The following is a 27835-nucleotide window of genomic DNA, read 5'->3' as shown; positions in this document are numbered from 1 at the left end:
TTGTTAATTCTGCATGTTTTGTACCTTCATTCCATATCTTAAGAAACTACACCTCATATTAAAAGTAATAACTAAATTAAAATCAAGAATTCAATGCCCCAAAACAAAAACTATGACAACTGCTCTAAAATCTAATTAAAACTATCCATCCATCCATCCATTATCTGTACCACTTGTCCCCACAGGGGTCGCGGGCGTGCTGGAGCCTGTCCCAGCAGTCATTGGGCAGTACACTCTGAACTGGTTGCCAGCCAATCGCAGGGCACACTGAGACGAACAACCATTCGCACTCGCACTCACACCTAGGGACGATTTGGAGTGCTAAATCGGCCTACCAAGCATGCTTTTGGGATGTGGGAGGAAACCGGAGTGCCCGGAGAAAACCCACGCGGGCCCGGGGAGAACATGCAAACTCCACACAGGGAGGGCCGGAGGTGGAATCGAACCCGCACCCTCCTAACTGTTAATTAACTGTCCTAATTAAAACTAACTTGATAAAAATAAAACTCCCACTTCCCTCCAAAAAAAACATGGATGGTAGACTGATAGAGCACTCCAAATTGCCCGTAGGTGTGAGTGCGAATGGTTGTTCGTCTCCGTGCGCCCTGTGATTGGCTGGCAACCGGTTCAGGGTGTCCCCCGCCTACTGCCTGATGACTGCTGGGACAGGCTTCAGCACACCCGTGACCCCCGTAGGGACAAGCGGTACAGAAAATGGATGGATGGATGGTTGGATAATTAAAATAAAAGTCTAAAATTAAACGAAATAACAACAAAATGGCGATTGTATATAATTAGCATAAAAATGTATCCTTACTTTTTATTTTGCTTAAGTGCATTTCAGAATCTGTAGTTTTACAAGTCATTTAGTTTGACAAACTTTAAAATATAAAATTTAAATTGGCACAAATGTTAGCGCAAATATGTCTATTTTACTTATATCTTTAAAAGCTATAGCCGTTCTGTAAAGCAGGAAAGCCAATTTTCCCACACGACCACAACTTAAAAACAAAGTTAAATTGCCCTAATTAAAATGTTGTCCAGGTTTTCCCGCTTTGAAATTTTGAGTTCACGTAACGTTTGTTTTGTTCAGCTATTGTCAACCGGTGGTCCGCGGTCATCTCGTGGTCCGTGGCGCTATTGCAGGTGGCCGCGAAATTGGAAATGGAAAATAATTGTAACACATTTAAAAATAAAATGTATTTATTATTTAGACTTGATTTACTTTCGAGCTAATTTTGTGAATCATTTACCCATCCAAAATATGGCCAATGTAGCTGAGATCCCCAAATTAGACATACAGATGCAAATAAATAGCCTGTATAGGTCTATCTTCCTTCGGTGCAAAATAAAATAATATTACACCAAAGCAGTGGTCCCCGAGTTGCTTCTTGATTATAATGGTGGTCCCTTGGACAAAATCAGTTGAAAACACCTGGTTTGGTTTACAGTCAGTGCGCTTTTCGGTCGGCCAACAGGGGGCGCTGAAAAGCTGTCTGGAGCGCGTCAGCTGCGCAGATCGGAGCTCGAAACAGCAGCGGCAGACGGTGCGAGAAGAGAAAAGAGCTGAGCTGAGCTGAGCCGAGCCGAACTGAGCTGAGATGTAGCGTAGCTTCCTGGGACTTGGTGTGATCGGTCGTGTGTCACTTTTACCGAGGAACATTGGTGCAAATTTCTCCGCAAAAAGAAATATCCGCCTGTCATTCTTGCACAATGGCGCTGTATGAATGTGCGGCGTAATGCGATCGAAAAGAGTTGCCTTTGCGGGCAATCATTTATGTTTTGGGGCGTTTTTTCTGCGAGTAGCTAGTTGCTAGTGCTGGCTAGCGGCTGTTGCGGCTACTTGGGACGTCTTTTTGCAAGGATGCTACGATGGCTACGACAGCAGCTGGTAAGATTTCTGCAGCAAGCTTCTCATCGCGATCGCCGCAAAGTGCATTTAATACGCGTCGCTTCAATGGCCGATGAGAGTCGTCCACAGAAATATGTGGACGAACTTTAGTTGGCCAATTTGCGAGCTAGGCTTACCAAATAGCCTTCCTTGATGATGTGTCGAAACGAACTGTCAGCCCGTGCTCCAGCAATGCAGACAGCTAGTGAACGTCAAGTTGTTGGAAATAGTCAGACAATGTAGCAAAAAAGGACGATCGGGTGTGTTGACGTTTGTCAGCATTGGCTTGCGTTCCAGCTGCCACAAAAAGAGAAACTCAGACCGGCTTGTAGTTCATTTGTTCAACTTTTCTCAAGTCCATTGGAAGTTGTTTTAGTTCAGCTGGTCTCAGGTAGCGTTTGCCTTTGCATTACGTTTCTTTTTTGCCATTTTGTACGATTTGTACTCGTGCCAAGACGAAATGCAAACCAACAGTTAGTTCCCTTCCGATGACGCGGCAACCCAGATCGTCCTCCGGGTTCTTAGGCGTTACAATTCTGCACTGGTGGTTTGACATTTGAAGGCTTTGGTCAGTCAAGCTAACTCATCATTAATATATTCGCATATTTGTTGACATTGAATGGGTGTGTGACGTTGCTTTGTCACGCTAAACAAATGTTGAAGTCACCTGAGCTTTGTTCAATCTCCGGACACTTGAAACACGAATTGACGGAATCACGTAATAACAATAATGAATGTGCTACTATCGAGTATGCATTGTAGCAATGTTGCAAAATTAGTGATAAGCAAAAGTCATTTATTATTTTCAGCATCACGTGATTCTGTCAGCTTCTGCGTGAAACTTTTCAATTCAAATTTCTATGTGAAGACGCCCGTCGTTGACAAAATTGAGATTCCACAGCTCCCAAGCAAACACTATGCTGTCAAATGGTTTGCGACGTCATGTGACGACTGCATGCCTTCCACTGACAGATGAATGAATGAATGAATGTATTGTCACTTGTCCAGTTGTGCTACATGAGCAAATGTACAACTAAAAATTCAAGTTGTGCATTTTACACCTTTTGCTCAACTTTGTCAGCTTTAGCAAGATCTTATTTGCTAATTTCCGACACCCCTCACGACTGCCTGTTGGAACTGCGGCTGCTACTTTGAATTAAGGCAATTAGTTTGTCTAAAGCCTTGCTTGACTTATTATTTATCTGATGATTTGCGGTGACATAAAGCCTCATTAAGAACAAGACTACAGGTGGTTAATTTGAATGAGTCCTCACGGACAAATCTGCTGGACAGGCTCTTCGTGTCTTCCTTCATCAGCCTCTGCTCACGCCGCTCGTGTTCTTTTCACAAGGGTCCACAACGGTAGTGTTGCACTTGAAAAGAATGATTTTGCAACTAGTTTGCATACTGTAGCTGTGAACTTCCCCAAATGTCTGATGGCGCAAATAAACGGCAACTTTTCTCCTTGCCTTCATCTGCAGGGCTTTGACCCCCCACATCAAAGTGACACCAGGACGGTCTATGTAGCAAACAGGTTCCCCCAACATGGGCACTACATACCTCAACGTTTTGCTGACAACAGAATCATATCGTCAAAGGTACCGTTGTTTGATTGTAACCGTGTGATGTGTAAGGTGCGTGACTTTTAAGCTATAGAGATCTTTCTTTAAAATGATCTCTCATTGTTTTTTTATTGTTTTTATTGTTTCAAAAGTAATAGTGGTATCGGTACTTGGTATCAGTGTATACTTAAGAATTGAGTAATGGTATTTTTATCGGGCTGAAAGGGAGATCGGACTTCCATCGGTTGAAATGCGAGCTTGGCATCATGTTTAAGGTTCAGACAATATTTTCTTCTTCTGTTGCAGTATACTATTTGGAATTTTGTCCCTAAAAATCTGTTTGAGCAGTTCAGGAGGATAGCCAACTTTTACTTCCTCATCATTTTCCTTGTCCAGGTAAACACACACACAACACACAACACACACACACACACACACATTGACAAGGGTCTTTCCCCCGCTGGCTATAAAAAAGTGCGAGCATGAGAAGTGGAGCAAGAGTGACTCAGCAACTTGTGGGCCACCACTAGGAGGTCCGGTTCTGTTCTGATATGCTGCACCCATCAGTGCGATCAAGGCATCAGTGCCCCTGCCCAAGTTGAAATCTTTTCAGAGTGCTCGTCGGTTCTCGGAGCTTGTGTAGTGAAGCCCGAGCAATTGACTTGACTCTTTTGTAAAAGGCTAAAGTTTGGCCCGCTTGGCTTGTCAGGGACGCTTAAGTCATATTTGCCTGCCGGAATAAAAGACCCCTTTGCGTCTCGACATTGTGAAAAGACAAACGTGACTATTTTTTCAACAAGCCGAGATGTATAACGAGATTTGTGTTGCTCTCCGCTTTTCACGCTATGGTGTCATGGTGGTGTTTTATCGCCAGGCAAAAAGAGCGACTATGAAATCCTCTTTGCAATGACAAGTGCAAATGACCAAATACGTAAAAGCCAAACGGCTTCACGTGCCTGTCTTGTAACTACAACGAATGCATGATTGGATCATGTTTACACCATTTGTGTTTCCAGTTAATGATCGACACTCCGACTTCCCCAGTCACAAGCGGTCTGCCTCTTTTCTTTGTCATCACAGTCACGGCCATCAAGCAGGTGAGAACTTCTGCTCAGGCATTTCCCTTTCAAAACGCCGAGCTAACAATAGTCAGCTTCTGGTCGGGAGGGGCGGGGCTTGACTGATTCTGTTGCGCAATCCTATTTGATGTCTGTCTGGCAGGGCTACGAAGACTGGCTGAGACACAAAGCCGACAATGAGGTGAACGGGGCTCCCGTCTTTGTGGTCCGCAGCGGAAGCCTGGTCCAGACTAGATCCAAGAACATCAGGGTACGAGCCAAGCCCTTGTCAAATATTTTGATAACGTCATCAAATACGTACATTTTTCTGCCGCATTCCCTCCCGCAGGTGGGGGATATCGTTCGTGTAGCCAAAGATGAGACCTTCCCGGCCGATCTGGTGTTGCTCTCGTCCGAGCGTTGCGACGGCACCTGTCACATCACCACCGCCAGCCTCGACGGCGAGACCAATCTCAAGGTATGCGCTATCAATGTCTGATTGTGTGAGAAAAGATGAAGCGGGTTTTGCGTGTCCATTCTTGCAGACGCACTACTCCGTGGCGGAGACGGCCGTGTGTCAGTCGGTGTCGCAACTGGAGACCTTGCAGGCCGTGGTGGAGTGTCAGCAACCCGAAGCCGACCTCTACAGGTCGGTTATTTTAGTCACCGCACAAAGGGCAAAACTAGTTTGCCGGAATCGCCATCCCGCTAAAAGGCCCGATCTGATCCCTCCCAGGTTTGTCGGTCGAATGACGGTGACTCACCACGGCGAGGACGTTGTCAGGTGAGATGTTCCTCAATTTTATTTTAATTGGAATAGTTTTTTCCAAATGGCCTTTAACACTGCGACGTTGTTTCCACCGTTTGTCAGACCGCTGGGGCCGGAAAACTTGTTGCTACGAGGGGCCAGGTTAAAAAATACCAAAGAGATATTTGGTGAGTCACAATTACAAAATAATGTTTGAGCTGAAATGCTTGAGAGGCTTGTCAACACTATTATAGCTCAAAATGTTGCTTAAAGGAACCAAGTCCGTTCAACTACTTGTGCAGGTGTTGCGGTTTATACCGGCATGGAGTCCAAAATGGCCCTCAACTACAAATGCAAGTCTCAGAAACGCTCTGCCGTAGAGAAGTGAGCATTTTTTATTCCTTTTTTTTTTTTTTTTTTCTTACACTAGTCAGCTGTGTGTTTTTAAATGTGTGTTCTGGTTTCAGATCTATGAATACCTTCCTGATTATCTACTTGGGCATCCTGTTGCTGGAAGCTGTCCTCAGCACCATCCTGAAGTACGCCTGGCAGGCTGAGGACAAATGGGACGAGCCCTTCTACAACCAAAAGACTGACCAAGAGAAAAACAGCAGCCCGGTAAACTGACCACATCTCACCAAGTCTGAGGAGTCGTTACAAATGCCTTTTTGTTTTTGTTTTTTTACATCCTACAGATCCTGAAATTCATCTCAGACTTCTTGGCATTCCTGGTTCTCTACAATTTCATCATTCCCATCTCGCTCTATGTTACTGTGGAGATGCAGAAGTTCCTGGGCTCCTTTTTTATAGGCTGGGATTTGGATCTTTACCATGAGGAGAGTGACCAGAAAGCTCAGGTCAACACCTCAGACCTCAACGAAGAACTCGGCCAGGTGTGAGATCGAGAAAAGGAAAAATGTTTTTGCAAGCCGACAAATTGGCTGAATGTTGCACTTTTTCTGGCAACGTTGTGTTGTGCCAGGTGGAGTACGTGTTTACCGACAAGACGGGCACGCTAACGGAAAACGAAATGCAATTCCGAGAGTGCTCCATCAATGGGATCAAATATCGGGAAGTGAATGGCAAACTCGTGCCGGAGGGTCGAACGGATGACTCACCAGATGGCTCCGCACCCAATTTGGTAATCTCGGCTCGGGTGTTAGTGAATTTCAAATGCAAATGTGCTCATCGTCTCCCCCCCCCCTGCTCTTCCCAACATTCAGGACGGGGAGGAATTGTTATTCCTCCAAGCGGTGTCGTTGTGTCACACGGTCCAGATCAGTTACGACCAGCCGGACTGCCTTTCCGGGGCTGGAGACCCGTTCTGCCACGTGAACGGATTTTCTGCCAACGAAATGGAATATTATGCCTCTTCACCAGATGAGAAGGCGCTCGTAGAGGCAGCCAAGAGGTAAAGTTGAAGTTGCGGCACTGCACGGCCCACTTCCTAACACAGTTTTAACACTGTTTTTTTTCCCCCCATCTCTAGAATCGGCGTGACCTTCACTGGTATCAGAGGCGATACGATGGAAATCAAAACTTTTGGCAAAGCAGAGAAGTAGGTTGTCCCAAAGTGTCACAAAATGTTTTTTTGATCTCTTCACTGTCATCTCGGCAGTTTATAACAATGAACTCTTGATTCTACGGCCGCTTATAAGCGTGTTCATGACCCAATTTCAAGCTTTTCTTTTTTTTTTTTTTCTTCCTGATTTCAGATACAAACTGCTTCATGTGTTAGAGTTTGATGCAAACCGCAGAAGGATGAGTGTCATACTCGAGACGCCTGCAGGTATCCTCACTTTTTTTCGATTGTTGAAAGGATGGACGTTGACAACCTTTTTTTAAGTACCGGACAAAAAAATTTTTAAGCACCGGACAAAACTTTTTAAAATCATTAACAGCTGATTTTTATTTAACATATGTCTTCGATTTTTTTTTTTTTTTTTTTGTAAGAGTAATACATTAGTTTTGTTGGAAATGTGGATTTGATGTCAACCTGCCTTTTGTTTTGCTTCCATGGTGGAGGTGGCAAAGTGCTGTTCACCAAGGGAGCAGAGTCGTCCGTGCTACCTTTTGCCACGAGCGGGGAGATAGAAAAGACGAGAATTCACGTCGACGAGTTTGCCTTGGTGAGTAACGTAACGATTAACTTTTTGTACATGTGTTGAACCTGAGCATGTAATGTTTTTTGCCGCAGAGAGGGTTACGGACGCTGGTGGTAGCATGTCGCCACTTCATCCCCGAAGATTACGTTGAAGCCGAGCGAATTTTGAACAGCGCCCGCACCGCGCTGCAACAGAGGGAAGAGCGACTGCAGCAGGCCTTCGGCGAGATCGAAAAAAACCTGAAAGTCCTCGGAGCAACTGGGGTGGAAGACAAGTGAGGAGTTTTTCGCACATCGAAGACATTGTTACTTTCATTGTTACTTTTCTGTCTTAAGTTGTTTAGCTCATCTCCGCGTTCCACCTTTCAGACTCCAAGACAAAGTTCAGGAGACCATCGAGGCTCTGCGCCTGGCGGGAATCAAAGTCTGGGTGCTGACGGGTGACAAACACGAGACGGCGGTGAGCGTCAGCCTGTCCTGCGGCCACTTCCATAGAACTATGAACATCCTGGAGTTGCTGCAGCAACGCTCCGACAACGAGTGCGCCGAGCAGCTCCGACGACTGGCCCGGAGGTGAACCGAGATGCGTTTCTTCTCGGACGACGATCGCATTCGACAATTGGAACTCAAAGTGTTCGTTTGCGCTTTACTAGGATCAAAGAGGACCACGTCATCCAGCACGGACTGGTCGTGGATGGAGCCAGTTTGTCTTTAGCGTTGCGGGAACACGAAAAGCTCTTCATGGAAGTTTGCAAAAAGTGTTCGGCGGTGCTTTGCTGCCGCATGGCCCCGCTGCAGAAGGCAAAGGTAACAGTCACGTGACTTGTGTCACGTGACCAGACCTTCAAAATATGGTTCTTTTGTTTTGTTCAGGTGGTGCGTCTTTTAAAAACCTCCCCAGAGAAACCAATCACCTTGGCAGTTGGGGATGGCGCCAACGACGTCAGCATGATTCAAGAAGCCCACGTTGGCATAGGTACAAGCCCCGCCCCTACTCCTCAGACTTTTTTTACATTTGAGCTTTCCCCGACGGCCGTTTGTGTCACTGCAGGGATCATGGGAAAGGAAGGTCGGCAGGCCGTGAGAAACAGCGACTATGCAATCGCCAGATTTCGCTTTCTGGCCAAACTGCTCTTGGTCCACGGTCACTTCTACTACATTCGAATAGCCACACTTGTGCAATACTTTTTCTACAAGGTCAGTCTTGCCCAAACAAAATGAAGAGCGGGCACATTTCCACTCGATTAAACGCAAACTTGCTTTTTCCTTTATAGAATGTGTGTTTTATCACGCCACAGTTTTTATACCAGTTCTTCTGCCTGTTTTCACAACAAGTAAGTTTATTTTTCATTCCCGTGTTGCACAAGTGCTTGTTTTCAATTGTGTGTACTGAAGCTCACTCCTCTCTCTGTGTCAGACTCTGTACGACAGCGTGTACCTGACGCTCTACAACATCTGCTTCACCTCGCTGCCCATCCTGGTCTACAGCCTCTTTGAACAGCTCGTTCACCCGCACGTTCTGCAGAGCAAGCCCGTCTTGTACAGGTAGGCGGTCGCTCCACGTTAGCTTGCACGCTACACATTTTCGTTGCTTCCATCTTTCTTCCAGGGACATCAGCCGCAACTCTCTGCTATCGGTGCGGACGTTCCTCTACTGGACTCTGTTGGGCTTTTGTCACGCGTTTGTCTTCTTCTTTGGATCCTACATATTGATGGGCGAAGACACCAGCCTTTTGGGCAACGGACAGGTGTGTTTTTTTTTTTCATTTTGTCCAAAAATCCCCACTGCTTTACTTCTGTCCATTTCCTGATCTTTGCTGTTTCCCTTCTCTCAAGGTTTTACTATCAAGCTGTTTCATTCTCAAGTTGAATTTGTTTGACTTTTCTAAGCCGTTTTTCTTCATTTCATCGGTGTCGTCGTAACCGTCGCTGACTTTGCTCACTTCTCTTCTCTTGCTACCTTTTCACGGACTCCTGCATGATTTCAGATCTTGCGAGCTAACAGGCAGCTGGTAAGCGTCAACGCTCCATTTGAAGGCTCTCTAATGGGCGGGCAGAGAGAAGGGGGGGGGGGGGGGTTATTCACGACTGATGCCAAGAAACAATGACTCAAATTGTGTTGATAACACATTGGTTTTTTTTGTCACTTGCAGATGTTTGGCAATTGGACATTTGGAACGCTGGTCTTCACGGTGATGGTTATAACAGTCACTTTGAAGGTGAAGGATTGAAAATGTTTTGCACTTGTGGCTTTTCAAAGTTTTGCTCAGGTCTTGATTTTTGAAGGATTGCTGTCGATAGAAACATTTAACATCTGTCTCTGTCTATTCCAATGCCAGCTTGCGTTAGAGACTCACTTCTGGACATGGATGAACCATTTTGTGACGTGGGGCTCCATCGCCTTCTACTTCATCTTCTCTCTCTTCTATGGAGGAATCATCTGGTAAGAGATGAACAGCCTGTGACGTTTTCAGTATCATTTGTCTTGATCGTTTTTCCATCTCTCGCAGGCCGTTCCTCCACACGCAGGACATGTATTTTGTATTTGTGCAACTGCTGTCCAGCGGCTCCGCTTGGTTCGCCATCATCCTCATCGTGGCAACGTGCCTCTTTCCGGACGTGGTGAAGAAGGTCTTCTACCGACACCTGCGGCCCACCAGCACGCAGAAAAGTCAGGTAGAGTGGGGCCATCAATGCGATGGAAGTCACTGACGCCATTTGGGGAGGGGGGGGTATTACTCGTATACCTCTGACTTTCATTTTAGCTTTTGACACACTCCATCAGTGCGTCAAGGAGCATCAATTACCCTTTGCCCCCCCTGTAGGAAGTGACTGTTTAATAATTACTCAGCTTAAAATGTAACTATGAAGAAAAGCTAAGCGAAATCTTCTCCAAGGACATATTACGCATTTAGGCTGGAAGTCAAAGCGGGACAATCGGTGTATGAGGTCTTTCTGCAGGAAACAATTTTCACGCCTTGTTTGTCTGAGGAAAGAAAAAATCCAATCTTGTCTGTGTCTGCTCTAACGTTGTTGTCCTCGTGTGTGCGTGTGTGTGGGTTTCTCAATGTCTAACCTTTTTTGTGTGCTTTCACTCCTTTCCCGGTGTAGATTTATTCCGACTGTGTGGCAATAGGTGATGACTTCATCGCTCTTCAGCCTCTGTCCAGAGCCAAGAATCAGCTGGGCAAAATTAGGTAGAGGACATGAGACAGAGTTAGCCACCAGTTAGCATTTAAGTCCAATCATTTGTTTTGTTCATTTGAGGGAGCTTTGCAAACGCAATAAGACATTTGAAAAATGGAGGAAAATGCCGTTTGCAAACCTCGTATCGATTATGTGACCGCGCGGAAAAGCCAACTCGCATCGTCACGATTGAAAGAGAAAAGAAGGTTGTGGGGTGAGGCGATCAAAAAGGCTCATCCGTCATTTCATTCTGCACACGCCTTGCTTTTTAGCAGATGTGACTTCCGTTTGCATGCTTCCATTATCACCCTTCCCGCTGCAAGGACGGATGAATGACGGCTGGTCGACCCTTTGAGTCTTTACGATAAAGTTTAAAGAACGCGGCCATGGCTAGCGAGCATAAGTTGAACCGTCTGACCATCTGGAAGAGGTTACCATCTTCTAGTGCAGGGGTGTCAAGCTCATTTTTTTTCGCGGGCTGCATTGTAGTCATAGTTTCTTTCGGAGGGCCATTATGACTGTCAACCCAAATAAATGTATGAGCACCTCATATTATATACAGTATAAGCTACAAAAAAAACTGACAAATAACTTTTCAAATCAGACTAGTAAAAACTGGTCAAATATTTAAAAAAGTATATATTTTTAAAAGTGAAGACAATTTGCAATTCTAGTAATGACACGAATTTGATGCACAATTTGTCTTCGCGGGCCACATAAAATGATGTGGCGGGCCGTATCTGGGCCCCCGGGCCTTGAGTTTGACACCTGTGTTCTAGCGTGTTAGCGTCTTAGCTCAAAAGATGACGAGTCCTTAAGAACGCCCTCTACGTGTCCCAGTTGTTCACTTGCATGTGATCACAGCGCAAGACGTCATCACAGCTGCATGACGGGACACTACGGAAACGAGCATGCCGCCGCTGCTGCATGAGCAGATGACTTTTATTTAATTGCACTCAACGGGGGCAGGGCAATTTGCAAACTCCAATTAAATGTCTTGCTAGTGCAAAGGTCAACCCCAGTCTGTTCTGTAACAATGGTTGAACTTTTAATGACGATTATATTTGGAATAACTCCTTCAAGAGTGACGTCTGATCACAAAACGTTTAAGTACAGACAATGTTTCCGTGCCATTTTACTATTAATAAATTCAGTAAGATGGTCATGCAATTATTAGCAAAGAGAAACATCCAAAAATAATTTCCAAACGCTCAACAAATGAGAAGTAATAATAATAGTAATGTCCTAATTTGGCCTCGTTCTAATCGTGTCGCACATAATAAAAAGAGAAGTCAGGTCTCAGCCTTTCGAGTTCTGCATTTTGAATGAAATTGTTTCTCTTTGTTTTTGTTAAATTCCTTCTCCTCTCTATATCTGTCTAATTAGATCCCAGTTACAAAAGGCTCTCGTGGGTTTTTTCTTGAATTGTTTGCTTCTAGTCTCAGCAGCAGGTTCATTATTTTGCATGCCCGAGTGTGTGCGTGTCCTTCCCTTCACTTCACACTTGCTCTTTTTATGCCTCCACTCGCCGATTGCTTCTTAGCTGTTCCACAGTCCGAAATGAAAGCCCGGTCACAATTCCTGACTTTCAGTCTTTGTGATTTGGCTCTTGTGAAATGAAGGATTTGTTACGAGCTGGCCGTTCTTTGTTTGCGTGTGGCGACGTTCGCTTGTTTCCCCGAGTGTCCAAAGGGTTCGAGGTGGCTGAGCTGTGAGCTGTTCTCACCGACATCTTGTGTCCTTCAGATGGAAAAGGGCGAGGGTTCAGTCGGCCCAGAATATGACTCTGTTAAGGCCCGTCGGCGCCCAGGGGAGGACAATTGGCACCTGCTAGCTGCTTCTCCTCCCCCCGCTGCCCCCAGCCCAGAGCCTTGATAGCCCACCCTAGGTAGTAACGTTCCACTCTGCCGTTGTATTGTAGCGCCAACGTGACATCCCGCCTGCCTGCGTCCCCCCCCATACACACACGTGTCGAAACCTTTCATTTGATTGCGTTGCCACGTTTTGGGTCATCTCCATCCCATTGTTTGGTTGTGATGTGCAACTCTGACCGCCCTCGCCCACCTCCCTCATCTCGTTTTCGAGTTAAGAATGTAAGTGGCATGCTGAAATCTTTGGAGTCGTGTTTTCTTTGAGCCACACTGTATGCTGCCCGCTCGTATCCGTGACCATGTTCAGTCTTTAATCGTCTGATGTCTACTTTTTTTTTTTTTTTTAAATAGCGGTTTCACAGATGAATCAAATGACTCACCAAGTTAGAGCGAACAGAATCGATTTATAAGATGACTTTATTTATAGTCCAGCATAAAGGGTTTTGAGACCACTAAACTGAAATGAACTTTGACGACTACACTTGCATTTAGTGTTTGTTTGTTTTTTATCACTTTTTGTATTCGTCGATAACCTGCTGCTATGCAGATATTCGAGTAGCTTTGCGTCAGCGTCACTTATTATTCTTTAAAAATGTCTATTTAACAAGAGGATTTTCTAGCTCACGGTCTGTTCATCTTCGATTCAAGCTCACAGTTGTCAAAGTCAGAGCCTCGTCGAGCAAAAAAAAAAAATTGCAATTTTGTACGCAGAAATTTCGTTGTGGCTTTATGATCCAAGACGCCGATTAGCTAGCCAAAGGTTTTCTTGTCCTTGTGCTTCTAAATTTGTTTCTTCATTTGACCATTTCAGTGCCATTTGGTAGCATGCTTTGATTGTCGTCCATTCCGATGTGCTGCCAAGTCGCCTCCATTGCCTGCCTTTGAGTAGCGTAGCCATTTTGATTGAGTCACTAACGGATTCTCCTCCCTACATCTTCCTCTACTCTGCTTTATTTTTTTACTCCTGCAGTCTTTATCAGCCCCCCAGGCCAAGGCGCTCAGCTGCGTGGAATCCTTGTGCTGCTACCAACACGGGCAAAGCGGCTGTTCCCGCCTGGTCGGCCTCCTGGAGCAAATGAGCGGACGTTGCCCGCCCGCCGGCGACCGTTGCGAGTCATCCGGCCGCAGCAACAGGTGGGCCAGGACGACGACGGCATCAAACATGCTTTCAAATATTAATCATAATGTGGCTCATGCGAGCGCTTGAGCCAAGTGAATGCTAACGGCGGCGGCAACGCTTTCTTGCATCAACTCCAATGTGGAAAGAGTCAACTCTGGCCGAGCCAAAAGTGTCAAGCTATAATCTCGCCACTAATATATTTAACGACACTTTGATCTCAACCAGTCCTACTATATGGGTACGCAACGGCTCGTAATGTGACGCACTATGTAACTTCGTCTGTGTTGGCCCTTTATTAGCATGTTTGTCATTGCTAGCAACATCCTGTGTGCCTACGCAACAGCCCCGTTCATCAAGCCACCTTTCAGGGACACTTTACGATGCACTTTAACTTCTGTAGAACTATATAAAAGCCAGTGAAGATTAGATTTTTTTTGATAATGCCCAAAAAAAAAAAAAAAGCTTTTTTTGTCTTTGGCCTACATTATACTGTGTTCAAAAATTAACTAAACATTGGAAAATACCAAAAGTGAAGCTAATCATGCACTGCAGACTTAATTCAACCTTCATTTTCTAATGATGGTATAATGTAGGCCAAATGCTAAAAAAATATTTTTATTTTTTACTTGATAATGCACAAGTCAATACTTTTCGAGTAGTTTCATTTGAGGCAGAGCTTCTCGTTTTCTTCTCTTAACTACTTATTAAAATTGGAGGCACTTTGCGTAACAATCTCATTAACCCACGAGACCTTCAATTATTCACAAAATAATTAGTGCGCCATTTCAATGTGATAATCTCCTCGGGCCGTCTGTCGTGCATCTTCTAAATCATGAAAAGATTGCCCTCACCTTTGCATTGCGGTGGATTTTTCAAATTTAGCTGGGAGCCTAAACTGCGACTGCAAGATGGACCCGTCGTTGCACGCGGTGGCCTTCATGTTGCGTGTTCTTTGGCAAATGTGGGCTTTTGTGCCCCTCGCCTCCCCCCGACAAATGTCAAAAATCTTCCTGCTCTGTTTACCGCTCTGTTTTTTTTCCTCGGGATTGTGTCATAACATTTTATCCCGCCAGTGCTTTCGTGGCTGTCGAGCGGAGCGGGACATGATGCCGCGAGCTCCATCTTGACCCGGCTGAGCTCAACTGCCGCGCTGTATTTTTTTCAGTTTGAGTCAAGTCGCTGGGCGGCTTGGCCTTTTCTGGCCTTTAGCAGGGCTTAAAACGGTTGTCTTTATCTTGGCAAATGGAGATCAATTAAAAAGTCAAAGGACTTCAAAGTTTGGCTTTGTAGATTAGACGTCGGAATGTGGTTCTTTTGCTTTTTTTTTTTTTTAAATCACTAATTATTTCTCTTTGTAATCATTATTTTGATTCGGGTTGAGTAGATGAAGTCACATGTGCTCCCTCTGAGACACTGGCGGAGCTAGGAGTTTTTTTCATGGGGGGGGGCAAGGATACCACAGAGCAGTGGTGCCAAACACATCTTTATCGCAGGCCGCATCGTAATCATAGTTTCCTTCAGAGGGCCATTCTGACAACCCAAATAAATGTATCAACGTCTCGTATTATATACAGTACAGAGTACACAACAAACTTATGAATGACTAGTAGTTTTGAAATCAGAGACGTGTTAAAACTGTTCAAATTTTTAAAAAAGACGAGTGGTAATAAAAATTGCTAGCAGAGTCTCTATTTTTTTTTTTTAAAGTGAAGACAATTTGCAATTTTAGTATTGACACAGTCTATGCAGAATTTGTGTTTGCGGGCCAAATATAATTACATTCTGGACCAAAATTGGCCCGCGGGCCAAAGTCTGACACCCCTGCCTCAGAGGGTCCGCAAAACATTTTGAATGGGGCTTCAGTACTCAACCCGCATCCTGTTGCACTTTTCCATCATCCTTCATTGACGCCTCTTCTTTCCCACTTGCTAGCGCCGGTTCTAATTCTGAGAAAAGGTGGTTAGCAAATGAGCAAGGCAGCTGCCGGGCCGCCCCTTTGCGCTCCTGCCCGCCTGCAGCACGGCCGCCGTCCTAATCCTCGGTTACTGCTGCCTCGTTTCAGGTCTTGGGCTGACGGAGACAACTTCTACTCCAACGATCGTAGTGTCCTGACGCTGTCCCCCATCGAGGTCGCCCACTGCTGAGCTGCCCCCCCCCCCTCCTCACCCCCCCTTCTAAGCTTACTTAGTCATGAGTCCATTGCGGAAGTGGACTCAGCTGAAGCTGCTGCTCCTGAAACCAAAGGACTGCTGGGCACCTTAATAATTGAAGGTCCTCAGCAGTGCATGAACTTCATTTGAGGAGACAACGCTGCTTGAAGAACATTGCACACTTCATGGCCAGCTTGCACTATGACACTCCTTGCCCTCATTGCTAATACAATTCAGTACGTCGTCATATTTCTCACAAGTAGTACTGGCTGACATCTGCCCACTACTAGCAAAATGCTACCAGTGTCGAGAAACGTCTTACAGTTTTGGTTTTACTAGTAAGACAATTCAATGGATCGAACGTGCTGAATTGGCATCCTAGTGAGGACAAAGCGTGTACTCATACATGGAGCTCAAACGTCTTCCGTTAGCACTCCCGTTAGCCGTTGGATGGACGGCAGACTTTGGCATCTTGTCCCAAAAAGCGCCATGACCTTCGTTGCTCCATCCACATGCAAGCTGCACTTTCTCCTTTCCAGATGGACGTAAGGCCCCCCTCGTAGCATCCGGCAGTTGTCGCCGTCCACGCTTTCCCTTGGGACCGCCGCCACTGGCCGAATCCTTTCCGTGTCGATACCAAAGAGCTGCGTTCTCTTTCGTGCCTACTCGCACACATGCTCGTGCGACTTGCTCGTCTCGATTCTCCCGACCTCAAGGTTACGAAAGCCATAATTTCTTTTCAGGAAGCCCGCTTCTTGTCGACGTGACTGTAAATAGAGAGCGGCTGTCGTGTTCTTTGCCTTCTTCACTCAGCCCGACAAGGCCAGATGATGCGTGGTTCGCGATGGACGCCTTGGGTAGGCGGGCCGGCTCTTGACTGACGAATGTTTCTGCCTCCCTTCAAAGTCATCGCGTTCATTATTCATTTCATTTGTATTTGTGCTTTGGATCTTCTGTGTTGCTTTCCACCTGGTGGTGACGACGCCCGTGCACGTCGGTGGCCTCGTACCACCTGGGTGCCACGCGGTTCTTGTGTTTTTTTTATTTATACATCCAAATAATGCAAATCCATAAATCAGGTTCGGGTGAGTTTGAGAAACCCTACAAGACAACCGTTTTAAACACACGACGAGGTTGGGGTTGGGATGATTCTCCATTGGAAAGCCTTCCACGGTCTGTTATGTCTTCCTCTGTTTTTGTGACATGATTGCTTTGTCGTTGTTTGTGTTTGTTCCATCGCAATACTGTTAAGTCAGAGTGCGACGTTGCCGCGATGCAAGCATATTGTTGAATTAAACCAAACACGTGAACAAATTGCCTCCTTTTCCACTCGCACGTGTTAGCAATGTGCATTTGTTTTTCCTCACCCAGTGGACCTCATTGCATTGTAGCTGTCACAGGACCGACTGACAGCAAAGTGCGCTTGCTCAAAGGACCACATTTTGCACATGAAGGTCAATCGTTTTATTTGTTCAGTGTTGGGCAAACCCTTTCATGATGTCATTTGTTCCTTTTGAGCGCAAGCATCAGCACTCATTATTACACCTGATCGGCAGATGCTTAGCTAGATCAAACTGTGATATTTCTAAATTATATTCACCAAGAATGTAAGTCTGTACTTAGGAAATCTAGTTTGAATATACAAAAGAATTTCTTGGAAGGTCAGCTGAATTATCAAAGGCATCCCTCATCTGAGGAGCCATATAGACCAATGCAGTATATCTTTTATCTATATATCGATCTTGAGGAGATCTGAAGGCTGCTTAGACGTCACCAAAGGTTCCAAAGCTAATTCTAGGACATAAATTATTTTTGTGTAATCCAACTGAAATGCTCTCTAATTGGCCAGCGATATCTGATGCATGTATATTGGCACCTATTTGAAAACAAAGCCCCTTTCAATGAATGCTACGTGCGGTTTTATTTTCCATCGACAGTGACGCAGAACTGCTCAATTCATTCGGGCTAAATGTTCACGTCACCAGAAGAGTGAGAGTCAATTTGTTCTGATACGAGTTTAGTCTTTGCAGGCCTAAATTAAATAAGATGGCCAAATGAAAATGTCAACCAAGCATTTGGACTCGTGCAGAGAATCACGTTCGTCACTCCTGTTGGCTGATGTCTGTTGCCATTCCTCTTGTCTGTAATACTGTCTTATATCTATAAAGTTTATGGAAATGCTGTTCTATTTATGGAATAAATACATTTTTAAGAAGTATCAAGTTCTTGTTTTGTTGACCACAACTCTTCCATGATTAACATTTGCGCTAGTTGTTGGCCATAACTGTTCGACGCACCTGTGCAACCCGCCACTGACAACTACAGTAATCCCTCGTTTATCGCGGATAATTGGTTCCAAAAACCACCCGCGATAAGTGAAATCCGTGAAGTACGGTCACCAACAAAAAGTACTGGGCAGGCTAACGAGTTAGCGGAAAGATGCTAATTCGCGATCGTGCTAACACGTGAAAACAGACTTCTAAAGGAATGTAAATGAACATTTGGAGCAACACTACATTGTCCTAAAGGTTAGACACGTTTCCTCAATTTAGAAGTTTTATTTTGACTTTTAAATTGATTTTTAATTTGGAAAAAAAATCCGCGATGTAGTGAGGCCGCGATAAACGAAACGCGAAGTAGCGAGGGATCACTGTACTCAAATTCTCTTCTGGCCCCGCCGGTGTCTACGTCACACGCAGTGCGCTCCGACTCAGATTTGAGCCGCGCATAATAGTGATGTGCATTCCACTTATTTTAAGTGAACTGAATCTTTAGAATCAGGTTTTTTTTTTTATAAATCAAATAATCAAAAATCATGGTCAAAGCTTCACGGAAAGTGAAAAGTGCCACACCCGCCCTCACCCCCACTTTCTGATTGGCTGTTTGATCTGTGACGTCATTCGGACACTATTAGGTACACCGCCATTTTCAGGTTCGTTCGTGAAGATTCACGAGTGAGTGACATAGCGTTGCTGCTATGCGAGCCGACACGTTATGCCGACGTTGATGTTTTAATTTTGTATTTGTTGGATTGTAGTTGATGGTGGTATTATACCGAATGTGTTTGTGTTTGAATAAAAGGTTGGAAAAAAATCCGTTATGCCGACATTTGTTATTTTGGGGGACACCAACTCCTATAACAACGTAAAACACATACATATTGTCATATATAGCAGTTAACCAAATGTCTGATTTTTATCTTTTAATTGGCGAATATAAAAACAAGGAATAAAACACCAGACAAGTTATAACTTAAATGTTTATTAAAATAATAATGATAATAAAAGTAAATTTCAAACCAGCAATCTAATGTTCAATTGCAGTAGATATATTGGATAACAATATTTAGGCGTATATATGCATACACGAAATTTAAAAACTACTTTAAGTGTTATAAAATAAACCCAAAGAGAAGCATAATCTCCCCGTTTTTGCATAACGGCGCATCCCTTCATACAATAAAGTTAGCCGTTAGCTTGGAGAAAACGTGCATAAAAGAAGTGGTGTTTCAGTGAGTGGTTCTTTCTTTCCTTGGCAAATCGTAAATCTACATTCTGGCTTACATAGTTCATGCCAGGAGGGAGACGCAACACGTTCACTTACTGATCCGTTGATGCACGGGAAGGAAGGCAGTTCACCCATGGACTTATTCGCGAGCGGGAAAGTCAGGATTCGTTCCCTCACTGATCCGTTCTCGCGATGAACTGGAAATGCAAATCACTCACTCACTGATTCGTTCACTCACAGATTCGTTCGTTGGTGAACGGGAAATGCAATTCACGACTCGTTCGTGAACGGGAAGTTACGGCGAGGTGGCACCAGCTTTAACGCTCATTACCGACACCTACTGGTTGAAGTCATATGAATTGAAAAAAGAACGAATCACTTTAGGAAGTGATTCGTTCACGCTCGTTCACTGAAATGATTCGTTCTTTTGAACGAATTGTTCACTCACGAGCCAACACTAGCGGATAACATGCAAATTGGTGTTGTGAAAATACAAAGCTGGACATTTTCATGAAATGTATGAAACTTGCTCAGACATGGTTAAAAAAAGTGGACAAAAAGACATTTGGTCACTCTAAAGTAGGTTGTTAATGATGTGATGTCATTCAAACACAAGACCACAGTACAAAGCTTTGCATAGTTCTACATTTTGAAGTAACAGATGAGCCAAGTTGTCCTCTAACACAAGCTAGGGTCTACTAAACGTTTCACTCTTAGCATTCTGGAGTGCAGAGTTACTGTATTCAAAAATATCATAAGAAGCAGAAGGACACATTTCGTTGGAGTGTGTGAGGATTATTTGACAAAAAGTTAATTTGCATTCAACTTTTGGAATAGCTCATGATCAACGGAGACTTTTGAAACAATGTACACAGCATGTGGGCATGTCAATGAAAAATCTTCCTCACTCATCATCAGTAACCGTTTCAATAATTGTGAAGTTGTGCCAGCATTCTGCTTGTTCCTCATCCTCCACATCCCTGACAGGAAGCAAGCCGCCGCGCTGCGACTACAATTAGCCAGACAGCCAATTACATAGAGTCCAAAAAGCACCAAAGGCAGCAGAGCGTAAAGGCCACGGTCTCTTGAGGGATGGCATGGCTACTCCAAAATCTTCATTTTGAGTCTCCCAGTATGGAATATCACTGCACCCGACTACTGGGCCGCTGCCTCCTCGTCGGCCCCGCCCTCTTCTTCCAGTTCCACCAAGGGAGCATGTCGATTGGCCTGAGAGCCCTCGCCGAAAAAGACCTTTCTGATCACGCCCGACTTGGGTGCCCGGATGACGTGCTGTTGAATTGGCGAAGCGGTCACATATTGCACAAGGAACTCAGTCTTGGTGCGTTGAGACATGTCTCACCTCCATCTTCATGGCAATCATGACCATCAGCGGGTCGCCGACATTCACTCTGTCGCCCGCCTTCACCATCACCTAACATTCCAAAACAAAACATATGAGATCTGGTCGAATTCAACTTTCAACAAATACAGTGCGTTATTTTTCAACAGATTATTTTTGTTGTTGTGGGCTGCATAATTTGATCAGAATACCAAGTCAATAAAAAGCAGGCGATTGAACAACGCTGCGCTCATCGGAAGTCACCTTCTCAATAGTTCCAGTCATGGGGGCCACGGCGCCACCCTGAGCGGCGGATCCGCTCGCAGCAGCCAGATACTTTGGAACCGGAACGGACATTTCAACACCGCCCTCCTGCGCGCACAACAACACAAATGTTAGACGTCCGTCATTGGACAACTTGGACCGGTGACAAACACGGGAAGCTATGTATTCCAGATTCCAATGGCTAGCAAGGGTATGAAAGGAATGTGACAAAAAAGATTCCCGCGGCGAACCAAGTCCTTTTAACAGAATTCGTAGCGCTGACCGTGGAGAAGAGATGAACGCTGTTGTCCAGGATGACCAGTTTGGGTCGAGACTTGACGCCATTGACAGAGCAGTGCAGGAAGGAAGCTCCATCTTCTGTCTCCAGCTCCCCCGTCACATGAAACCGCTCCTCGCCCAACTGAACGAGGAAAACACTTGCAATTGCTTCGATTTGAACCTTTTGCTAAGCGGCGGTTGAAAAGCGGCTCACCTGCATGGCGTAGCTCCCGTCTTTGTTGTATGTGACGACCACGATGACCTCTGAAGAGCAAGAAATTGTTGTTTTTCACATGACTGTGGTGACTGCCAACAGTTCCCTCCCGGCGACTTACTCTTGTCTGCCAGCTGCAGCGTCATGCTCCTGGACACGTGCGTGTTCAGCCTCCAGCCGCTACTCGAGCCAAACGGCGAGAAAGGATCTGGCGGCCACAAATGCACGAGCGTTGATTGAGCTATGAAACCGATATGAGGACGACGCGGCTCACCTCCGGAAGTGCCCGCAAAGTCCTCGGTGGCTTTCCGCTCGTGGAGCAGCAGGCCGAGTGCCGCCTGGCAGACGGCGACCCCGGAGGGAGCTTCGGGCGTGGGGAAGAGATCGGCATAGTGCTGCGGGATGAAGCCGGTGCTCACGTTACCCGCCTCAAACTGCGGGTGGCCCGACAGACTCAGTAGAAAGTCGATGTTGGTGCTCAGACCCACGATCTGACGACGGCACAAGAAAATCCACCGTTGGCTTTTCAATTACGTTCAGGGACACCCAAAGCCATTTGTGATGACAACTTGTCGTCGCCCTGTGCAATTAATGTTTTTTGATGATTCCCCAAGTTGGGCAATATGTTGGCACGTGTACGAACGTTCGTGTTGGCATGGCATGTCTTACGTTGTATTGCCTTAAACAGTAGCGCAGCTTCTTTAGGGCGGCACAGCGGTCCTCGCCCCACACTACAAGCTTTGCTATCATGGGATCATAATGAACAGACACCTCGTCTCCTACGAAGCAACAACCACACACGCAAAATATAAAACACAAATGAGCGCATTTTTTACAATATTGCAGGCAACCAGAAATCCCACCTTGTCTGACTCCGGTCTCGATGCGAGTGTGCTGGTCCGGCGGAGGCGCCGAGAGATGTAGCAGAGGCCCCGCCCCCGGGAGGAAGTCATTGTTTGGATCCTCGGCATAGATGCGGGCCTCGAAGGAGTGACCCGTTAGCGTGATGTCATCTTGGAGCAGAGGTAGGCGCTCTCCTGCCGCCACCTACGGGAGACCCAGATGAGATCCGGGCCGCCATCAAGAATTACCCGCGGTCGACTCACCCGCAGTTGCCACTCCACCAAGTCGGTGCCGGTGATCATCTCGGAGACGGGATGCTCCACCTGCAGCCTGGTGTTCATCTCCATGAAGTAGAAGTTGTGCTGGGCGTCCATGATGAACTCCACTGTGCCTGCAAGGCGACGCGGCACACGCGTAAGGCTGCGGCCAGGCCAATGTACGCTGTGCTCATCTAACCTGCGCCGACATAGTTGACGGCCTCAGCCGCTCTCACAGCCGCTTCGCCAAGTTTCCTCCGGACTTCGCCATCAATGCCGGGCTATGCAAGCAAACATTTCATGATGTCAGTTTCTTGTCCAACAAAGCACCGTCCATTGGACATTTGCACGCCTCATGCTTAGCAAAAAGAAAGACAGCATAACAGCGCATTGCTTTGGACGCCAATCTATTATCATGACATGTTTTGACTCGGTCACACGGTCGAGGAATGTAGGAGCTCACTCCTGGCGCTTCCTCAATGATCTTCTGATGTCTCCTCTGGACGCTGCAGTCCCTCTCAAACAGGTAGACGGCGTTCCCGTGCATGTCCCCAAACACCTGAACTTCAACGTGTCTGCACACATGGAAAGTGAAGGCAATCCAAAAGTCTCGCTCACCATTCCAGCAAAGTTTGATTGTTCCTTACCTGGGATCCTCCACAAACTTCTCAATCAGCATGACATCGTCGTTGAATGATTTAGTGGCTTCTCGTCTCGCAGATTGAAGCTGTTCCAAGAACTCCGAGTCGGAGCGTGCGATGCGCATCCCCTGAGCACATTATTACTTTCAATTTGAGGAAGTCATGATCCAGCTGCTCCCCGAACTTGTGGCCTCACCTTTCCACCTCCTCCACGGACCGCCTTGATCATCACGGGGTAGCCGATCTTTTCGGCCTCTGCTCGCAGTCTCTCATCTGACTGGTCATCGCCATGGTAACCTCCGATAATCGGCACCCCGGCAGCCGACATGATGTGTTTGGATGTGCTAAAAGCGAAAGAAAAGTAAGGTATGACTATCGGCCTGCGTTTATTAACTGTATTGCGAGTGAAATTTTTTTATTCTGAACCTTTTAATGCCCATGTCTCGTATGGCAGAGGATGGCGGTCCAATGAAGATGATTCCATTCTCTTTACAGGCCTCTGCAAACTCCGTATTCTCAGACAGAAAGCCATAACCAGGGTGGACTGCCTACATAAAAGCAACAGGACCACACAAATCCTTTCAAACAGGCATCGCTAACGTGACAATGGCTCCCAAGCAGCAACAACAAGCACAACAATAAACACCTCGTTCACGGAACACCAACCGTGTGAATCACAAGTGAACATTCAAAACTACTGCTGCAATTGAATGTCCACCGAGAACACAACCACTCACATGTGACCCAGACGTTTTGGCCACTTCTAAAACCTTCCCCATGTTGAGATAACTCTGCTGGGGAGCAGGCGGCCCGATGTGGTAGGCTTCATCTGCCTAGAAAAGCAGAAGGAATGCTGTTTATGTTTGGGAACTTTGGAACAGATATTTCCAAAGCATATGGAACCATCTCACCATGGCGACATGCATGGAGTGTCTGTCAGCGTCGCTGTAGACAGCCACCGACCGGACACCCATCTTCTTTGCTGTGCGCATTACTCGACAGGCGATCTCCCCTCGATTGGCGATCAGCACCTTCTCGATCCTTCTCACCCCTACCAACGACATTATGCAATATTTTAGTAGATGTTTGCGCAAATAAAAAATGGGGGGGGGGAAATGGTATATGTGCTCATAAACTGGACTGTCTATATCTTCAACAGCAATGAGCATTTCTCACCTCCGGATATTAATCTCACTCCTCTTTTGGTCCATAACAATTTTCTGGAAAGAGAGTTTGCACATAATTAACTGAATGGTACAACCAGCGTAGTACTGTAAACATCCTTGGCAGCGCTAGCTAGCTCATTTAACCTTGCTCAAATATGAACATCGCAGAGCCATGTACGAGTACAAACTTCTCTCGACAATACGATAAAATGAGTGACAGTGTGCACGGCAATTAAAGCAACAGCGTGTAATTTGTAGTCTTCGCTTTTTCGCCCCATTAGCTTGGTTAGCATTTACAAAAGTGATTGGTAGCAAGCTAATGATAAAGAAAGGCAGAGCGACCGGGTAACACGACTGCATTATTTTTTCCAGACAGCGGCGTGTAGCTTGTTTGTTGACTCACTGAGTGAATACTCTTAAACCGTGGAGAGTTGGGAAACTTAGAATGACTGCAGCCATTGCGGTCAAGTTTGGACGACTGGCTGCAAGCTAGCTACTAGCTAGCTAGCTCTCTCACTGATGTGGAAAAGGCGAAGCGAAAATAGCCAAAAGTGTCAAATTACATGCTGTCCGCAAGTGAAATAACCATCTAAATAATGGACGAAAGCTAAAAAGCGTAACAGGGTCACATAAGACTCCTAAAAATTGAACAAAATTAAGGAACACATCTGTATTCTATTTTTGAGCTTTATAGGGATTCGTAGTGTCGTTGACCAATGAGTCAAGCTGATTCGGAGGCGGGGAGGATGCTGTAATTACGACAAAGCACCAGCAGGTAGAACCATTTCAAAACATTTGGTACGGTTTCCTTCAAAATTATTTATTAAAATGTCTTGCTTCATTGAATATTTACTTCAAAAATACATAAACATTCTTAAATTTTGTTGTAAATATTAAAGTAAACGTGATAGGAAAACAAAAATCTTCCATATATAAACATGATTCAGTTTATAGAAAGCATTTGTATGAGCCATTTTTGTCCTTTTGTATTTTTGGATTGTTGTAATTTACCCTCATGCCACTAGAGGGACTCTTGTGCATTATCATGCATTGTACTATGAAGCTATAAAACCCGCAGTGAATTTGAGCACCGGCGGGGTTGAGAGGAAGCAAAGAGTTTTCAATTGTGTCAATGCCTTGCACGTCTTTTCTTTACCTACCAACAAGAATCTGCGCATGCTTCCTGCGTCAAGTGCAAAGGCACACGTCCTAACTCCGTTCATCAGCCCTGGGAAGCTACTATTTTGGGTTTAGTCACTTCAGGATCAATAATTTTATTAATTATAATGAAAGAGTCGAAGAGAATGAAAGAATTGTATTTCTTTATTTAATACATAAAAATAATACAGAATTATTTATTAACAACAAATATTTGACATACATATTTTGACCTTTTTTTATGACCCATTTCAAATAATAAATGACAGTTTCAGGAAGAGCTCAAAGGCTTTCGTAGTCTCGAGTACGATTTTCTCTCATCATTAAGAAAATCACGAGAATAATCAACAAAAGGCCAACTGCTACAGCCCAAAGGATGACAGGGATGGTCCTCTTGTTATAATCAGCCAAACACTCATTCACTGAAAAATGCGAATCAGATCAAAATGATTAAAAATGGGAAAAAAACAGGACTGTAACTGAAGCGAATAGAAGTGCATTCACCTTGTCCATATTGTCCGCTGGGCACACCAAATGCCTGCATATGGAGAGGTACCAGCTTAATACTCATTTCTGAAGATATCAGAAGCACGGTTGGAGATTTGCACCAAAAGCTTTGGCCGTTGGGTTCCGCAAAGAGCTTGTCACGTGACACCAAACCCGAGTACGTCTTATCTGAAAAGGGGACAGATAGCAATCAATGAAACTCAGTCCACATTCTCAGAAACGGTGTCCTTTCTTTTTGCTCTTACTCGCACATCCTAAACAGACGGGCTGAGGAGACACCGAAGCAGTCAGCTTGCTGACGTAGACTTGATTCTTTTCCTGGAGAGAGAAGGCAAATAGTAATTCAGAGTGTTGCTTGGCTGCACATATCTGCGCCGTTGTACCTTTCTGAAGGCGAACTGCAGGCTGGCGGCATTATCGGGTAGCGAGAGAGACAAGACTGCCGACTCCCTGTGACAGGAACCCCTAACTGTGACCTTAAGGGGGTCCAAGTTGTAAAACCAGCTCTTCTAAATATGGACAAATGAGAACATCTTGTCACTCCTACTGTCCATTTTGAGCCATTGCAGATGAAGCGACGTGTGGAAGAGGCAACACACAAACAATAAGGAGAGAAAGGAACTCATTTGGGTGTGGTGGCTCTATTGGTCTTATCTGAAAGCAATACGCAGTTACTCAAGAGTCAGGCAGAAAACACACACTTTTGTCAATTCGAGGCAGTCCGAGTATGTGTGTGAGTGACCTTCTTTATGATGATGATAAACTGTGCTCCCAGGGTAGCTTTGATGCATGGTTCCCCCTCGGGGTTGGCCAGAGTGTAGGTTCCTGCCGAAAACAAAAAGGCAATGACAAGATTTCAAACTTGGTCCAGCCTTGAGCAAAAAAGTGAACATGGTCATGACAGTCCGCACGGCCAACTGTAAACAAAGTCATGTTGCGTTTGTGTGTACCTGGTACAGGGAGAGCCTCAGTAGGGTGTAGGACTGGCCGGTCGACGCGAGCCCCAAAACTTGACGCAGCCAAAATAGATGTATCATTTCCAACCAAGTGGACACCTACGCGGGAATCCCATCATTTACACGTTAAAAAGAAGTCGCAGCTGACATTACGAGCCAGCGTCAAGTTTTCACTGCAAATGTAAGAGGAAAGCACAATAACGTTTATTCCTAAAACACACCTTCATTTCGGGTAAAGCGTGACGCTTACTAATTTGAGGAAAATGTCGGCAAACATACCTGGAATTAAAACAGCCAAGAAAAGTAAAGGCCATCCGCTTGTAGCACCTTCTTGCATTATCAAACAAATGCAAAAGAATGACTTGCTCAGCGATGCTTCCTCTGTGGTGAGACCATGTCAATGTAAAGGCTTTTTTTTTTTTTTTATCTACCACAAGGCCTCTCTTGGAGAGGAAGTGAAGCGTCACAGAGGGCTTTGCACATTTTGCGTAAAAAGCTCTTATTCCTTTTTTGGGGCCTCATGTCATGTTTGGACTGACACAAACGTTTGATCTCTGCTGCAGATGACGAGTCTTGCAGCAGGATATAAACAGCATTATTAGAAGAATATCTTCGAGCAAAAACTGAGTCAGAGGCTCAGATCTGGTTCCTGGTTGATTTGGTGAATACCGAGATACCGTCTCCGGTCTGGAGTTAATAAATGTCTTGTTGAGCTTCCCAAATTGTGAGCAACAAATGGACAAAAATTGGAGAGGTTCAGTGAACCGGATGAATCAAAGTGGTGGAGGGTAAAGGTCGTCAGGGACAAAGTACCAGATAAACACACAAAATGCACACATACGAAAGACCAACGGCCCTCAAACACAAACTCTGAAGTAATTGTTTCCTCTCCATAGTTCATACTTTTAGCAACTATGAATTAATGAGCTAGAGTGTGTGTGTTGGTGAATTATACACACATGTGCACACACACACATTCGCTGGTCTAAAGTCAGCAACGAACGTTTGCGGTGT

General features: G+C 45.3%; 3 protein-coding genes across 3 annotated transcripts; 1 reads left to right on the top strand and 2 right to left on the bottom strand.

Annotated features, from left to right (window-relative positions):
- Positions 1–1509: 1509 nt before the first annotated feature.
- atp11b (ATPase phospholipid transporting 11B (putative)) lies at positions 1510–17906 on the top strand. The gene is given in 30 exon segments (XM_037249719.1): positions 1510–1891; positions 3373–3489; positions 3760–3849; positions 4470–4550; positions 4675–4782; positions 4861–4989; positions 5057–5160; positions 5248–5295; positions 5383–5447; positions 5562–5643; positions 5727–5877; positions 5955–6152; positions 6242–6474; positions 6476–6670; positions 6749–6817; positions 6975–7048; positions 7285–7388; positions 7457–7638; positions 7733–7936; positions 8017–8170; positions 8237–8339; positions 8415–8560; positions 8638–8697; positions 8781–8908; positions 8973–9111; positions 9517–9582; positions 9703–9806; positions 9874–10039; positions 13391–13554; positions 15603–17906. Coding segments are annotated over 30 exon segments (3573 nt in total). The 5' UTR covers positions 1510–1864; the 3' UTR covers positions 15685–17906.
- Positions 17907–19766: 1860 nt separating this feature from the next.
- mccc1 (methylcrotonoyl-CoA carboxylase 1 (alpha)) lies at positions 19767–24907 on the bottom strand. Its single transcript, XM_037250081.1, has 19 exons — positions 24604–24907; positions 24211–24254; positions 23946–24085; positions 23772–23867; positions 23461–23582; positions 23231–23378; positions 23041–23162; positions 22857–22968; positions 22593–22674; positions 22400–22527; positions 22157–22340; positions 21963–22072; positions 21568–21784; positions 21415–21501; positions 21294–21343; positions 21084–21221; positions 20801–20908; positions 20558–20629; positions 19767–20487 (listed from the first exon to the last, which is right to left on the bottom strand). Exons 1-19 carry the CDS (start codon positions 24657–24659, stop codon positions 20353–20355), a joined length of 2151 nt encoding a protein of 716 aa, XP_037105976.1. The 5' UTR covers positions 24660–24907; the 3' UTR covers positions 19767–20352.
- Positions 24908–25508: 601 nt separating this feature from the next.
- Positions 25509–27244, bottom strand: LOC119121795 (lysosome-associated membrane glycoprotein 3). Its single transcript, XM_037249713.1, has 7 exons — positions 27101–27244; positions 26816–26920; positions 26608–26690; positions 26249–26374; positions 26111–26183; positions 25863–26033; positions 25509–25780 (listed from the first exon to the last, which is right to left on the bottom strand). Exons 1-7 carry the CDS (start codon positions 27156–27158, stop codon positions 25641–25643), a joined length of 756 nt encoding a protein of 251 aa, XP_037105608.1. The 5' UTR covers positions 27159–27244; the 3' UTR covers positions 25509–25640.
- Positions 27245–27835: the final 591 nt, after the last annotated feature.

The sequence above is a fragment of the Syngnathus acus genome, chromosome 4, assembly GCF_901709675.1.
Source record: "Syngnathus acus chromosome 4, fSynAcu1.2, whole genome shotgun sequence".
NCBI lineage: Eukaryota > Metazoa > Chordata > Actinopteri > Syngnathiformes > Syngnathidae > Syngnathus > Syngnathus acus.
This window is presented reverse-complemented; position numbering and strand designations above follow the sequence as displayed.

Excerpts from the sequence above, each read along its gene's own strand:
- mccc1 (XM_037250081.1), bottom strand. The coding sequence starts at position 24,659 with ATGGCTGCAGTCATTCTAAGTTTCCCAACTCTCCACGGTTTAAGAGTA. Across the intron at positions 23,163-23,230 it reads TCCGTGGAGGAGGTGGAAAG|GGGATGCGCATCGCACGCTC; the intron begins GTGAGGCCACAA and ends TAATGTGCTCAG. Across the intron at positions 21,502-21,567 it reads CTTTGCGGGCACTTCCGGAG|ATCCTTTCTCGCCGTTTGGC; the intron begins GTGAGCCGCGTC and ends TGTGGCCGCCAG.
- LOC119121795 (XM_037249713.1), bottom strand. The coding sequence starts at position 27,158 with ATGCAAGAAGGTGCTACAAGCGGATGGCCTTTACTTTTCTTGGCTGTT. Across the intron at positions 26,184-26,248 it reads TGCAGTTCGCCTTCAGAAAG|GAAAAGAATCAAGTCTACGT; the intron begins GTACAACGGCGC and ends TTCTCTCTCCAG. Across the intron at positions 25,781-25,862 it reads CAGCGGACAATATGGACAAG|TGAATGAGTGTTTGGCTGAT; the intron begins GTGAATGCACTT and ends CGCATTTTTCAG.